This window comes from Pseudophryne corroboree, chromosome 3, assembly GCF_028390025.1.
Source record: "Pseudophryne corroboree isolate aPseCor3 chromosome 3, aPseCor3.hap2, whole genome shotgun sequence".
Lineage (NCBI taxonomy): Eukaryota > Metazoa > Chordata > Amphibia > Anura > Myobatrachidae > Pseudophryne > Pseudophryne corroboree.
In genome coordinates this window covers 107,872,128-107,886,016 of record NC_086446.1, presented here as the reverse complement: position 1 = coordinate 107,886,016, position 13,889 = coordinate 107,872,128, and the positions used below count along the sequence as shown (strand labels likewise).

General features: G+C 47.3%; 1 protein-coding gene across 1 annotated transcript in view; it reads left to right on the top strand.

The window, feature by feature from the left end:
- LOC135054923 (uncharacterized) overlaps positions 1-10,013 on the top strand; it is an 88,392-nt gene extending 78,379 nt beyond the window's left edge. The window contains exons 10-12 of the mRNA XM_063958406.1: positions 490-604; positions 8,268-8,367; positions 9,324-10,013. Of these exons, the coding sequence (XP_063814476.1) occupies positions 490-604; positions 8,268-8,367; positions 9,324-9,735 (627 nt within the window). The 3' untranslated portion in view covers positions 9,736-10,013. The remainder of the gene's footprint in view (positions 1-489; positions 605-8,267; positions 8,368-9,323) is intronic.
- The last annotated feature ends 3,876 nt before the right edge of the window (positions 10,014-13,889 follow it).

Here is a 13,889-nt window from a genome sequence, read left to right as displayed (position 1 = left end):
TAAAATCTTATTTTTTCAAACACAGCCTGTAACATGGCAGGTAGGAGCTGATTGGCTGGTACTTTATCACCGTGCTATTTATCACGCTCCAAGGCTTGATAAATCTATGCTTTAGTTTTTCTAAGTTCTCTTTATAATATAACCCTGTTAGGCCTTTTAATATTGATATACTGCTGCAGGAAATTTACAGCTAAAGCCTGTTGTGTCCGTCCTTTATTAGTTCCTTAACTCATTATTGATCTGTTTCTCCAGAAATCTCTTTGCATCACCCGTTTTATGCCACATGTAGGGAACAGATTTAGTAGACATTCTAGTTGTTTAAAAGAAAGAAGAATAGCCGTATCTGGTAGTTAAAAAAATAATTTCAACAGTTCCTTTCTATCATCATCTAAGTTCACTGTATTTCAGGCAACCTTTTGGGCTTCTGTCTGCAAGAAGAGGACAACATTGTGCTTTGGAGCTAAGTTCTATGTTTATCTCCCCTTTTAGTATCACCAGAAGTACCAGCATATGAACCAGCGCATGTTCCGTTGCTCCGTCCCGGATTGCGGGAAGACATTCAACTTTAAAAAACATCTTAAGGAGCATGAGAAGAGACACAGTGGTAAAATTATACACATTTACCATGGCTGCAATTTCACTCACGTCCTAGGGGATACTGGGAATCCATTTTGTACCATGGGGTATAGACTGGTCCACTAGGAGCCATGGGCACTATAGAAGTTTGATTAGGTGTGCTGGCTCCTCCCTCTATGCCCCTCCTACCAGACTCAGTTTAGAAAATGTGCCCAGAGGAGCCGGTCACATCTCTGGAAACTCCAGAACAGTTTTCTGCATTTATTTTCTGAGTTTGTTATTTTCAGGCAGGAGTGGATGGCACCAGCCTGCCTACTTTGCGGGACTTAGAGCGGGGGGGCGGCCCAACCTCTCTCAGGGTTAATGGTCCCGTTCCCCGCTGACAGGCCACTAGCTCCTGAGGGAACTATTTGCAAGCCCCACCACGGCAAGTGAACATTCCCGCAGCAAGCCGCCACCCCTAACAGAGCCAGAAGAATGAAGAGTGGTGAGTACTAATCCGGCGTCCCGGTTAGCAGGTCGCCGGCCATTATGGCGGCATGAGGGTACGGAGACGCATGGCTTTTCTAACCGGGGCGGACTGCGACTCTCGACTGTGTACAGACACAGACGCTGAATAGCGGACACAGTACCCAGACTGGCAACAAAGCCATAAAAGGAGTCGGTCTCCATTTTATGCGCATAGACACATACAGCCAGTATAAAGAAGAGCTTGAAGACTGCATGCCATTGAATGGGCGGGGCTTCACTATGAGCGGATCCGGCAACTCACAGTCGCTATTTTCTCTACTGCAGCTGACACAGACGCTGACTGACAGGGACACGCAGCTCCTCCAGGGAGACTCCAGATTACCTCAGCGGTACCAGGGGGTCATAGCAAGGGGGGAGCGATTATTAGTGTACTAAGTAACTAATCTAGGTACTTAGTCTGCGACCCAGCTAAGCTTGGCATTAGCGAATAGGGAGCCATATGCTGGTTCCATACTCTCTCTCTGTCTCTCTGGAAGGGCTCCTTGTGGGTTAATTGTGCATTTAACCTTTTCCTGTGTGTGTGTGCTGTCACTGTTACAGTATGTCAGGAAAAGAGTGTGTTTCATGTAAGGCACAGTGTTCCTCTTCTCCAGGGGGTTCACTAGTGTGTACTCAGTGTAGTATCCCTTCCCAGGCTAGTGGGGCTAGCATGGCTGGACTCCGTTAGGGGAATGATTTCCTTTTTTTCTACTAGGTTATCTCGGAATGAGAAAAAGACGCAATACTTAAGACAATCTATGACTGAGTTTATGAAAAGAGACTCAGTACTCAAATCAGCGTCTCAGTCCCCTGCCGTTTGTCCGCAAAAACATCCTTTAGCTCATATCCTGCAGTCTGACTCTGATGATGAGGGGTCTGACATGGAGGAGGGTGAGGTGGACTCAGAGGTGGGGGTAGGGTATTCTGTCGCAGGGAATAGAGGCTGTAATAGAAGCTATCAGAGAAGTTCTGAATATCCCTGATAAGGTGACAAAAGAGAGTGAGGAATCTTATTTTAATATAAAGAAGAAATCCTCAGCCACTTTTCCTGTGTCAAAGGAACTAAATACCCTGTTTGAAGAACCGTGGCTTAATCCAGATAAGAAATGTAAAATCCCTAAACGGTTGTTATCATCTTTTGCTTTTCCTCCTGAGGATAGAAAAAAAATGGGAAAATCCACCAATAGGGGATGCATCGGTCTCCAGGCTTTCACGAAAGATTGTATTGCCTGTCCCGGGTGCAGCCTCCCCAAAAGACGCGGCTGATTGCAAAATTGAGACTGCACTCAAATCTTTGTATATAGCTGCGGGGGTGGCCCAAAGACCCACTATAGCATGTGGGTGGATTACGCGAGCCATTGCTAAATGGTTGGGTAACCTAATTGAGGGGTTAGATACCTTGCCTCAAGGGGAGATTATTTTGCTCCTGCAGCATATACAGGACTCTGCGAACTTTATGGTGGAAGCCATAAAAGAGATAGGCTTGCTTAATGCACGCACTACAGCAATGTCAGTGTCTGCACGCAGGGGTTTATGGCTACGCCAGTGGACTGCGGATGCGGACTCCAGGAAAGGAGTGGAAGGCCTGCTTTTCACAGACGAGGACTTATTTGGAGATGAGCTAGACAAATGGATCTCCAGAGCTACTGCGGGAAAGTCTACATACCTATCTTCTGCAGCTCCCCCAGCTAGGAAGGCCTATTCAGGATCCAACCTACAGTCCTTCCGGACGGCCAAGTTTAGGGGCAAGCCAGAGGTTCCTCTGCCGCCGCCAGAGGTGCTAGAGGTAAACCACAGAAACCAGCTACTGCTGGTTCACAGGAATAGAGTTCAGGCTCTGCTCCCTCAAAACCTTCCGCGTGACGGTGGACCGTGAGCCTGGAAGACTGTCAAGTGGGAGCCCGGCTAAAATTCTTCAGTCACATCTGGACAATATCGTGCCAGGATCCCTGGATTATAGACCTTATATCCCAGGGCTACAGACTGGAGTTCCAGGAGCTCCCACCTTGCAGATTCTTCAAATCAGGCTTACCAGTTTCACAAGAGGCAAGAATAACCTTACAGGGCGCCATTCAAAAACTGTTACAGACCCAGGTCATTGTTCCAGTTCCACCTTCTACCTCATCTACAAACTAAGGGTTACTATTCCAGCTTGTTTGTAGTACCAAAGCCGGACGGTTCGGTAAGACCGATTCTGAACCTCAAGTCATTGAATCCATACTTACGAGTGTTCAAATTCAAGATGGAGTCTCTGAGAGCGGTGATCTCAGGTCTGGAGGAGGGGAATTCCTAGTGTCTCTGGATATCAAGGATGCGTATCTTCATAATCCGATCTGGCCGCCTCATCAGGCTTATCTACAGTTTGCACTGCAGGACTGTCACTACCAGTTCCAGGCCCTACCATTTGGTCTCTCCACGGCACCTAGGGTGTTCACCAAAGTGATGGCAGAGATGATGTTACTACTCCGCAAACAAGGAGTGAACATAATTCCGTACCTGGACGATCTTCTGGTAAAGGCACCGTCCAGGGAACAGCGTTGGAGAACATTACCCTCTCGACCAGACTACTTCTGGATCATGGGTGGATTCTGAACCTTCCAAAATCTCACCTAGAACCAACGCAGAGGCTTCAGTTCCTGGCAATGATACTGGACACAGAGTCTCAGAAAATATTCCTTACCTTGGAAAAGGCGATCATAATCCAGTCGATGGTTTGGGCTGTCTTGAAGCCGACCCGAATCTCAGTGCATCTCTGCATACGCCTTCTTGGGAAAATGGTGGCTTTTTACGAAGCAATTCAGTACAGAAGGTTTCATGCGAGGCCCTTCCAGCTGGATCTGTTGGACAAATGGTCCGGATCGCATCTTCACGTGCACCAGAGGATTTGTCTGTCCCCAAAAGCCAGGATCTCCGTCCTGTAGTGGCTACAGACTTCTCACCTCGTCGAGGGCCGGAGGTTCGGGATTCAGAATTGGATTCTGCTAACCACAGATGCAAGCCTCAGAGGTTGGGGCGCGGTCACCCAGGGGGTGCAGTTTCAGGGAAAGTGGTCAAGTCAGGAAATCATCCTTCCAATAAACATCCTGGAACTCAGGGCTATCTACAACACCCTTCTGCAAGCCTCATCTCTTCTTCAGAATCAGGCCATTCAGGTCCAGTCGGACAATGTGACGGCAGTGACGTACATAAACCGACAGGGCGAACGAAAAGCAGAGCCGCAATGTCAGAGGCGTCAAGAATTCTCCTCTGGGCGGAAAAGCACGCAGTGGCATTGTCGGTGGTCTTCATCATGGAATAGACAACTGGAAAGCAGACTTCCTCAGCAGACATGACCTGCACCTGGGGGAATGGGACCATCACCCGGAGGTGTTCCAGTGGTTGACACGTCGGTGGGGATATCCACAAATCGACATGATGGCCTCTTGACTCAACAAGAAGCTCACGCGGTATTGTTCCAGGTCGAGAGACCCACAAGCAGTGGCGGTAGACGCTCTGACAACTCCTTGGGTCTACCAGTTGGTGTACGTGTTTCCTCCACTTCCTCTGATCCCAAGAATTCTAAAAAGAATAAAAAGGGAAAAGGTTCAAGCAATCCTCATTGCTCCAGACTGGTCAGGAAGGGCCTGGTATGCGGATCCTCTCGAGATGCTCCTCGAAGATCCGTGGCCTCTACCTCTTTGCGAGGATCTTCTGTAACAGGGCCCATTCGTCTATCAAGACTTACTGCGGCTTCGTTTAATGGCATGGAAGTTGAACGGCTGATTCTAGCCAGGAGAGGGATTCCTGACAAGGTCATCCTGACTATGATCCAAGCCAGAAAGGGGGTAACGTCTAAACATTACCACCGTATCTGGAGGAAATATGTCTCTTGGTGTGAGAGTGTTAGGTTCCTGGTGCTCAGAACAAGGGAGATGTAATGAAGCGAGTCCAGAGCACCAGGACGTAATGCTGGGAAAGGGGAATGGAAAGGGAATAGCCCCTGGCGCCCTATCTCCGTTGTCTCGCCCGTGCTGTCAGTACACTCTTGCGAGACTATGGTTGCTTGAGCCCATGGCAGCCGCGTTTGAAGGGCGGATTACGTCTGCCCAACTTCGATGCCCCCTCAGGTCTTAATGAGAGACAAAGAGTGAACCGAGACAGGGTGATAACAAGGGGCCCTCTGACTAAACAACAAGGCCAGGGGCTACTAACAAACCTAAAACCAAAGTATGTGCGGCTTGCCGCCAAAGGAAAAGAACAACAAAGGAAATGCTGACCACACGCCGACAATACTTTTGTGTACCGGCGGTGACAGCATAAGCAGAACCCTCTGCAAAACACCAGTGACAGAAATAATAAGGGAATACAGCGGCCTAGGCCGACGGACGCGGTAGTGCCGCTACTCACGGAACCGGTACGAATACTGGCAAACGGACAGGAACTCCCAATGCTGCTGACACAGACTCTCAGAACTGGAGGACAGGCAGAATCCCAAACGACAGACCGGTGGACACCAAGAAGCCAGAAACTTGCACAGGCAACGGTACTGGACCTCAGGACAGGAACGCCTCACGGCAGGACACGGGATCAGACATAGGAATCGACACAGGGACTGACACAGGAATCGACACAGGAAGCTCAGGAACTAGCAGGAACCAAGCTCAGAACTCAAGCAGACTGCAAACCAAGGAATATCACCAGCATCTGTGAATTGCAAACAGCCAGCATATAACAGAGAGACCTAATTAATAATCCCATGCAGCTGCCTTGTTGCATGATTCCAAACTGACCAGATGCAATTAGCAGCCAGGTGAGGCTGAACACAAGGGAACAAGCTGCAATTACACAGACTCACCAGCGGCAGCAGACAAGAGTATTCTAAAACAGAACAACAGGAAATCCTGGCATGCAAGACAACTTAATAAACATAAAATAGGAATGAACCACTACCTGTGGTTCATAACAGTATCCCCTCCTTAAGGGTGAGCTCCGAGCACCCCATGACACCCACGGGGAACATAAACAGAAGTATAACATGAAATACAGAACAAAACTGCAAAACAGGAATGAGCCACAGCCGTGGCTCATAACAGAGAGCAGACAATATTCTGCGGTGGAATTTCATCTGGGACGCTTCCTGCTTTTTCTGCAGTCGGGAGTGGATGCGGGCCTATGCCTAGGCTCCATAAAAGTCCAGATTTCGGCCTTGTTCATTTTCTTTCAGAAACAGTTGGTTTCTCTCCCTGAGGTCCAGACGTTCTTGAAAGGTGTTCTGCACATCCAACCTCCTTTTGTGCCTCCCACGGCACCTTGGGATCTCAACTTGGTGCTGCAGTTCCTCCAATCGGACTGGTTTGAACCGTTACAGGAGGTAGACATAAAGTACCTTACGTGGAAGACCATCACACTGTTGGCATTGGCTTCAGCAAGACGTGTGTCGGAGTTGGGAGCGTTGTCTTACAAGAGTCCCTACCTAGTTTTCCATGAGGACAGAGCTGACCTTAGGACTCGTAAGCAATTTCTTCCTAAGGTGCTGTCCGCGTTTCACATTGACCAACCTATTGTGGTTCCGGTTGTTACGGACACTTCTGCTACTTCAAAGTCTTTGGATGTTGTAAGGGCTTTGAAGGTGTATGTTAAGAGAACAGCTTGTCACAGGAAATCGGTCTCGCTGTGCGTTCTCTATGATCCCAGTAAAATTGGGTGTCCTGCTTCAAAGCAGTTAATTGCACGCTGGATCAGGCTTATTCCACAGCAGGCGTGCCGGTTCCGAAATCTGTAAAGGCCCACTCTACTAGGTCGGTGGGTTCATCTTGAGCAGCTGCCCGGGGTGTCTCGGCTTTACAGCTCTGCCGAGCAGCTACTTGGTCGGGTTCGAACATGTTTGCTAAGTTTTACAAGTTCAAGACTTTTGCCTCTGAGGACCTTCAGTTTGGTCACCACAGCACTCTCCCACCCGGTTTGGGAGCTTTGGTACTTCCCCCATGGTACTAAATGGATTTCCAGTATCCCCTAGGACACAGGTTCTCAAACTCGGTCCTCAGGACCCCACACAGTGCATGTTTTGCAGGTAACCCAGCAGGAGCACAGGTGTATTAATTACTTACAGACACATTTTAAAAGGTCCACGGGTGGTGCTAATTATTTCACTTGAGAATCTATGAGGAGACCTGCAAAACATGCACCGTGTGGGGTCCTGAGGACCGAGTTTAAGAACCTGTGCCCTAGGACGTAAGAGAAAATAGGATTTTAATTACCTACCAGTAAATCCTTTTCTCGTAGTCCGTAGGGGATACTGGGCGCCCGCCCGGTGCTTCGTTCTTCCTGCACTGTTACTTGGTTAAGTAATGTTGTTTGGTTGAGCTGTTGCTGTTCCTGTTTACAAGCTTTGGTTAGCATGGCTTTCCTCTTGTTCTGGTTGTGCTGGTTCGAAATCTCATCATTTTCCTTTTCGATATCCTTCTCTCAAAGTATGTCCGTTTCCTCGGGCACAGTTTCCTAGTCTGGTAGGAGGGGACTAGAGTGGAAAGCCAGCACACCTAATCAAACTTCTATAGTGCCCATGGCTCTTAGTTGACCCATCTATACCCCATGGTACTAAATGGATTCCCAGTATCCCCTACAGACTACGAGAAAAGGATTTACCGGTAGGTAATTAAAATCCTATTTTCACCATTACCACTTAGTAACTTTGTATCTGGGACAAACCATGTGGCTATGCAGGGGGTGCAAATACATTTTAGTTATTGTTTTATTTATTTATATTTGCTTGCAGGGAAAATACTGGCTGCGTTTGCATGCAGCCACAGGTGCTAGGCAGCACTATTGTTACACTGCAATTTAGATTTGGACACACCCTTCCCAAATCCAACTCTCTCTGCACATGTTACATCCGCCAGCTCATTAGCCCAGTTGTTTTCCCAAATCATTGGTCCTGACCCTCTCTGTGATCCCTTCCCCTGACTGCAAAGCAGACCTCATTCCTTTCCAATAGAGGCTCCAGTCTTTTCATGACGATCAGACCAGACATGGGGAAGGGACAGAACAGAGACAGGTTCCTTGTATAGGATATGGAACAGATCCAGTCTCCCAGATCTACAGTGAGCTGCTGGTTTATAGAACAAAGTAACAGCTATGCCTAGTATGTATATTCCCATGTGTGAGGTGCAGTTACATAGAAGCCTTTTGTGTTCTCTTACCAGATCGAAGGGACTTCATCTGTGAGTACTGTGCACGGGCGTTCCGTAGCAGCAGTAACCTCATCATACACCGCCGCATCCACACAGGGGAGAAGCCGCTGCAGTAAGTGCTTAGCAACCTTACCTTACTCGTCTCTCCAGTCCCTTCCCCCCTCCAGCACTCTGTTATTCTTAGAATGACAGATTTGCCATGATTATCACATATACAATATGCATATTAGTAAAGTTTCAGTTTGCCTCCCGATCAGCCAGAACAATCCTCCTCCCGACACACAGTGGTCTGACCTGTCTCTCTGCTGCAGAGAGAACCATTGGTGTAGGATGGGGGAGGGAGGTAGACCTTAGCCAATTATCATATTATTATATACAAGTATAATAGACCCAAAGTGGTCATCTCAGTCTCCAAAACCCTGCAGGTCCAAGCCAATTTCCTATCAGGCCGCCCCCCCTCTGCTGTTCTCCCTCACACTCCGTCGCTGTTTTGTCCGTCTCTCTTGAGTTGATACTTATGGACCATCTCTCTTCCCTCACATGTAAACATTTCATGGCCGGTGGTGGCATTGACTAAAGCTTCCCAACTCTATAACAGGGAGCCTCGGGCACCTAACAGTCTCTAGCAGGCACCACTGCAGCCAGGGAAGTAAAGGCATGCTTATACTGTACTCTATTCAGCGCTTTCGCCAGACCAAGGGGGACATGTACTAAGCAGTGATAAAAGTGGAGAAGTGGCCCATGGCAACCAATCAGCTGCTCTGTATACTTTCATAGTATGCAAATTATAAATGTTACGTCTGTGCTGATTGGTTGCCATGGGCCACTTCTCCACTTCTATCACTGCTTAGTACATTTCCCCCCAAGTTCTCTACATTCCCAATATATGAAGTCGCCATATGACCATGTCCTATGTTTGTCCTCCGTTTCACTGAGAGGTGAGCACGTTGCCCTGTAGCACCTCAGCATATCCTCCCGTCCCATTTGGTTTTCTCTGCCCCATACAATGACATCAAACGTGCCAACAGCTACTTAGAATGTATATGTGGCCTCCTTCCTTTCCTGTAGGTGCGAGTTCTGTGGATTCACCTGCAGGCAGAAGGCCTCGCTCAACTGGCACATGAAGAAACACAATGCCGACTCTCACTACATGTTCCCCTGTGATATCTGTGGCCAGAGGTTTGAGAAGAGAGATAACCTCGCTGCCCATAGGAGTCGTAAGCATCCAGTTACCCAGGCGACGGTTGCCCCAGACACTGTCCTCTGCATCGCCTCCTCTCCTGACCATGTACATGACACCGACCCGAGCTATCAGGCTGAATGCTCAGACAGACAGGAGATGGTACAGACCTCTCCGCAGAGTGTAAAAGAGACTCTCTACACAGAGTACATAGACCTGACAGAGAGCATGCAGGGTACACCCATACAGGCAGCTGAAGCTGCAGGGAACACAGAGATATCACTAGTGATTGTGCTGTAAGTTACGTGCAGCAGACCTGGCAGCCTACCCCATGTAACCCTCTGACAGCATTTGGGCCCAGATGTAATCGGCTCTGATTGGCTTGTCCAGGTGCGATTCCGGCAATATAGCCACTAGATTAAAGCTGCAATCAGATGTAAACCAGACTAAAGAGCTCTCCCAATTCATTGTGGATGGAAAACAGAACCTTATCTGAATGCCGTATAAAGACTTGTGTTGTGGGTCAGCTGTTTATTGAATTGCCATTGGATTGATCAAATAAAATAAACATGCTGTCATTTTGTAGTATTCCCCAGTGTGCAGTTACTTATGTATCTATGTAATAATTTACGCTGCTCGTCCAGTGGCTTCCACTGCAAGGGAGACAGACGGGTCAGACCTATTGCCGTAGAAAAGTAGGACCCAGACGGCCACCAGGTTAGGTAAGTATGGGAGCAGGAGTAGGGAGTGTCAGATGGAGCGGCATTGGTCAGGATGGAGAGGGGCGGGACAAGCAGTGATCAGCATGGGACCGGAGCAGAAGAAAGGCGTCGGGGCTGGACAGTGAAAGATATGTAGGGTCCCTTTTTAATCAGGCTGTTTGCTCCATCCAACAGTTGTGTTCTCCCTTCCCAGAGTAATCCTTTTATTCTAATGGATTTTCTCTATCATCCATAGGGGACGCTGGAGTTCAGTACCATGGGGTATAGATGGGGTGATCAGGTGAGCCGGCACTTTAAATCACTAAGCAGCCTGGTGTTCTGCAGAACATTTATTGTGTTCTAACTTGGGCCATAAATGTAATCTCAGTCCCTACGTATTCTTACAGAAACTTTCTTACTATGGCAATCCACGTATTGCTGATTGAGATCTCCCAGCATAGGTCAGCACTGGCAGTGGGCTCCTCGGGTGCTTGGCAGCAGATGTAGAATAACACTGAGACAAGTTAGGTAAGCCTGGAAACTAACTCCCTTGGGCAAAATGCAGAAAAGCCACCGGTGAATAATGCCATGGTGGCACTGAGTGAAGGCTGCTTGTCCTCAGGGTAGAGCACAGGCTTGTGCCCACACAGATTCTATTACGCTGTAAGTCAGTAGTGGCAGGACAGCCTTAGCAGTAGTTACACATCTCCGCAGCTGGATTGGGAAGAGATAAGGTTACTGACTTCTGTATTATACTGTACTCCTCTCTCTTCCGCCATCACTATAGCTCTATATATACAGTATATACAAGTTTCATTTAAATATCTACAATTAATCCACTTTAATCCATGCAATTTAATGTTTATTACACACTGTCGGCACGTGCACCAAACCTAAACAACTGCTAAGAATCCTGATGGCAGAATATGGACGGACAGCTCCCAGGGATAGCTGACTGACCTGTACACCCAACCACAAGCCTGAGACGTAAACACACACAGGAAGAAAGGAATACCCAGATACAGCTGGTCGGGATAACGTGTTTCCTCTGAGGGAGAACGTGCTCAGCCCGGACCTGCCAGAGAAGAGACCTCTACTTATAAGTCTGCATCTTCCATTTTTATTGGGAGGTTCCTGAACTACAAGTTTGATGGTTTAAAACAGAAAAAATAAAAACTGCGTTCACTTGAGATAATGAAACATTTACACATCAAGTGTGAATCGCTGCAAGGTGAGGGTTACATTACAATGTGTTGTTGCAGTTTAGTAATTTATTACCATTTTGCACACAATGAGGCGGATGTGGAATCAGTGTATTTCCACGCCTGGGAAAGAGGGCACACGCCTATGCAGATGTGTGTGGTTTGTGTGTTTTTTGTTTGATTTTTTAAATAATTTATAATTTAAAAAAATGTGCAGTAGCAACAATAAAAAGGAAAACAAACCATACATAGCGAGGGAACAATGCTTTGCCAAGGTAAAAACAGGAAGAACAACAATCACTAGATGCAAATCGAAGCAGGAATTGCGGAATAAATCTTTCCCCCACTGGAATTCTCAATGGGGAGTAGTTATTTCTACTGAGGGGTGCTTGATTTTTCTACTTACACCTGCATAGGTGGCGTCAGGGTGTTCATAGCTGTGAACAGATGCACAAGTGCGTGAGATGAGAAGGCTCTATTACTTGTGGAGGGTTTAGGGGGAGGTGCAGATAGCAGGTAATTATGGCTGCTGTTCCGGGACATTTTAGTGCCATGAGTCTCGTCGACACTTCCAGAATTCCTCCCCAACATCCTGCAGTCCTCGACCGCACTTTTATAGATCTACACCCGCTTCTCCTTGCCACTTCTAGAACCCTGCCACCATTCTCTTTTAGCCTCTGCCCCAGTTATAGTTACTGTGCGGAGCTGGAAGCCTCTTCATGGACAATTGGGATTGGGGCAAGTAACAGGCAGCCAAGCTCCTTTGACCTTATATCCAGCTTGGTCTCACCGCCCTTGTGTACTGCCCTGAATGATGGTCTCTGTGCCAATAGGCCCTGTTCTGCCACACCCCCTGTAATTCCTGAAGGTCTGCCGTCTGGCTGCACACAAAGTTTGAGGAAGCAATACTGATGGCCAAGGATGGCTCTACCATTGATGGTTTTAATCTTTCAGTGGGAAAACATTGATGACCTATGGTGCGGCATCTGTGGCATGCCATCGAATTGGGGGGGCAGGGGGTGCCACTTGCCAAACTATCGATGATCGATGACTACCCCTAGTAAGCAGAGATATGCAGAGCTGGTCCTTTAATGGAACATCAGGATTTGTGCCATTATCGCTGGCTCTTAATTACTGTTTCTCCCTTGTTGAGAGACTGATGATAAAGTAACAAAGTCATTTCCATCTGATAATCCACAAAAAAAAAAAAATCTGGCTTTTAAACAAAGAATGAGAAAGTTGCCATCCTCGTTGTCACAACAGCCTGCAATATGGTCCGGGTCAGTCCGGGTCATGCTTGTTGGAAAGGATTAAATGTAGCAGAGGGGAGGAAGTTGGTGTTTTTAGGACCTGTGAAAGAAAATTACCATCCCAGCAGGAGAGCTGTCTAGCAAAAGATTGAGGAGGACAAGTCTGTTTTGTATCCAAACAAGATAACATTTCACCCCCCCCCCCCCACACACACACACTGACCACACAGACACTACCTGAATACTAGTCATGGGTACAGACTAGTACAATGCCTTATGCTGGGTTATCATGTGTTCTTAGGGTGTCATAAGTGGTCAGCAGCACCATACGAACATACTAAACTACACTATGTACACAAAAGGGATTGGACACCCCCTGCACACACAAGTAAAGTGGTCTGCTCTTGCATCAGGCACGTGTTTGTGAAGGTATAAAACGGGTAATAATAATAATTTTATTTATATAGCGTTCTTTCTCCAACAGGACTCAAGGCGCTTTACAGACATCAAAAACAATTGCACATAATACATTAGATTATATAAACTCATCCAAAATGATTTTATAAAAATATATATGTGTATATATATATATATATATATATATATATATAGAGAGAGAGAGAGAGAGAGACAGCATAAAGGGGCACTCACCAGAATTTTGCACGTAAAAAGCATTGATTTTTAATTTATACTTATCAAGGTGATTTCACAAAGAGAGAGTTAATTTAACGTTTCGATCCCTCAGGATCATCGTCAGGAAAATACAGCAAGGACAGCATGTACAGCAAGTTGCATCTGTTCATATACACCAGTATCTAGTAGTCAATGCCTAAAGGGCCTCCTAAAATACCCCCAGCACTTCCAAACAAGGCAACCCAATTGGTCACACGATCAGTGAAACAATTACTTCCCTAGAGTATTCCAACTACAAAGGGGAAGTAAATTGTGAACATGCTATGTCATCAGGGTTCAACTATTGAAAGTAAAAGACCAACATACCCCTGTACAAGTAGTACTTACCAAGAACAAGGCTGGCACTGCATTAAGGGCTAATAACGCCATCAAGAGTGCTGGCGTGCGTTCCAGTGCGTCTGGATGGAACACATTGTGTTTCCTGTGATAATCGCGGGTAATACCCGCGTCACAGCTCGTCATAGACGCGCCCCCTCAGGGAAAGACCAGGAAGCCCCGCCGTGCGCTCCATTAGACTCAAATGGAACGCACTGCGCTTCCTGTCACACCCGCGAGTCAGACCCGCGTCACTTCCGGTTGCGGCTGTGAAGCGCCGCTAAACACAGAAT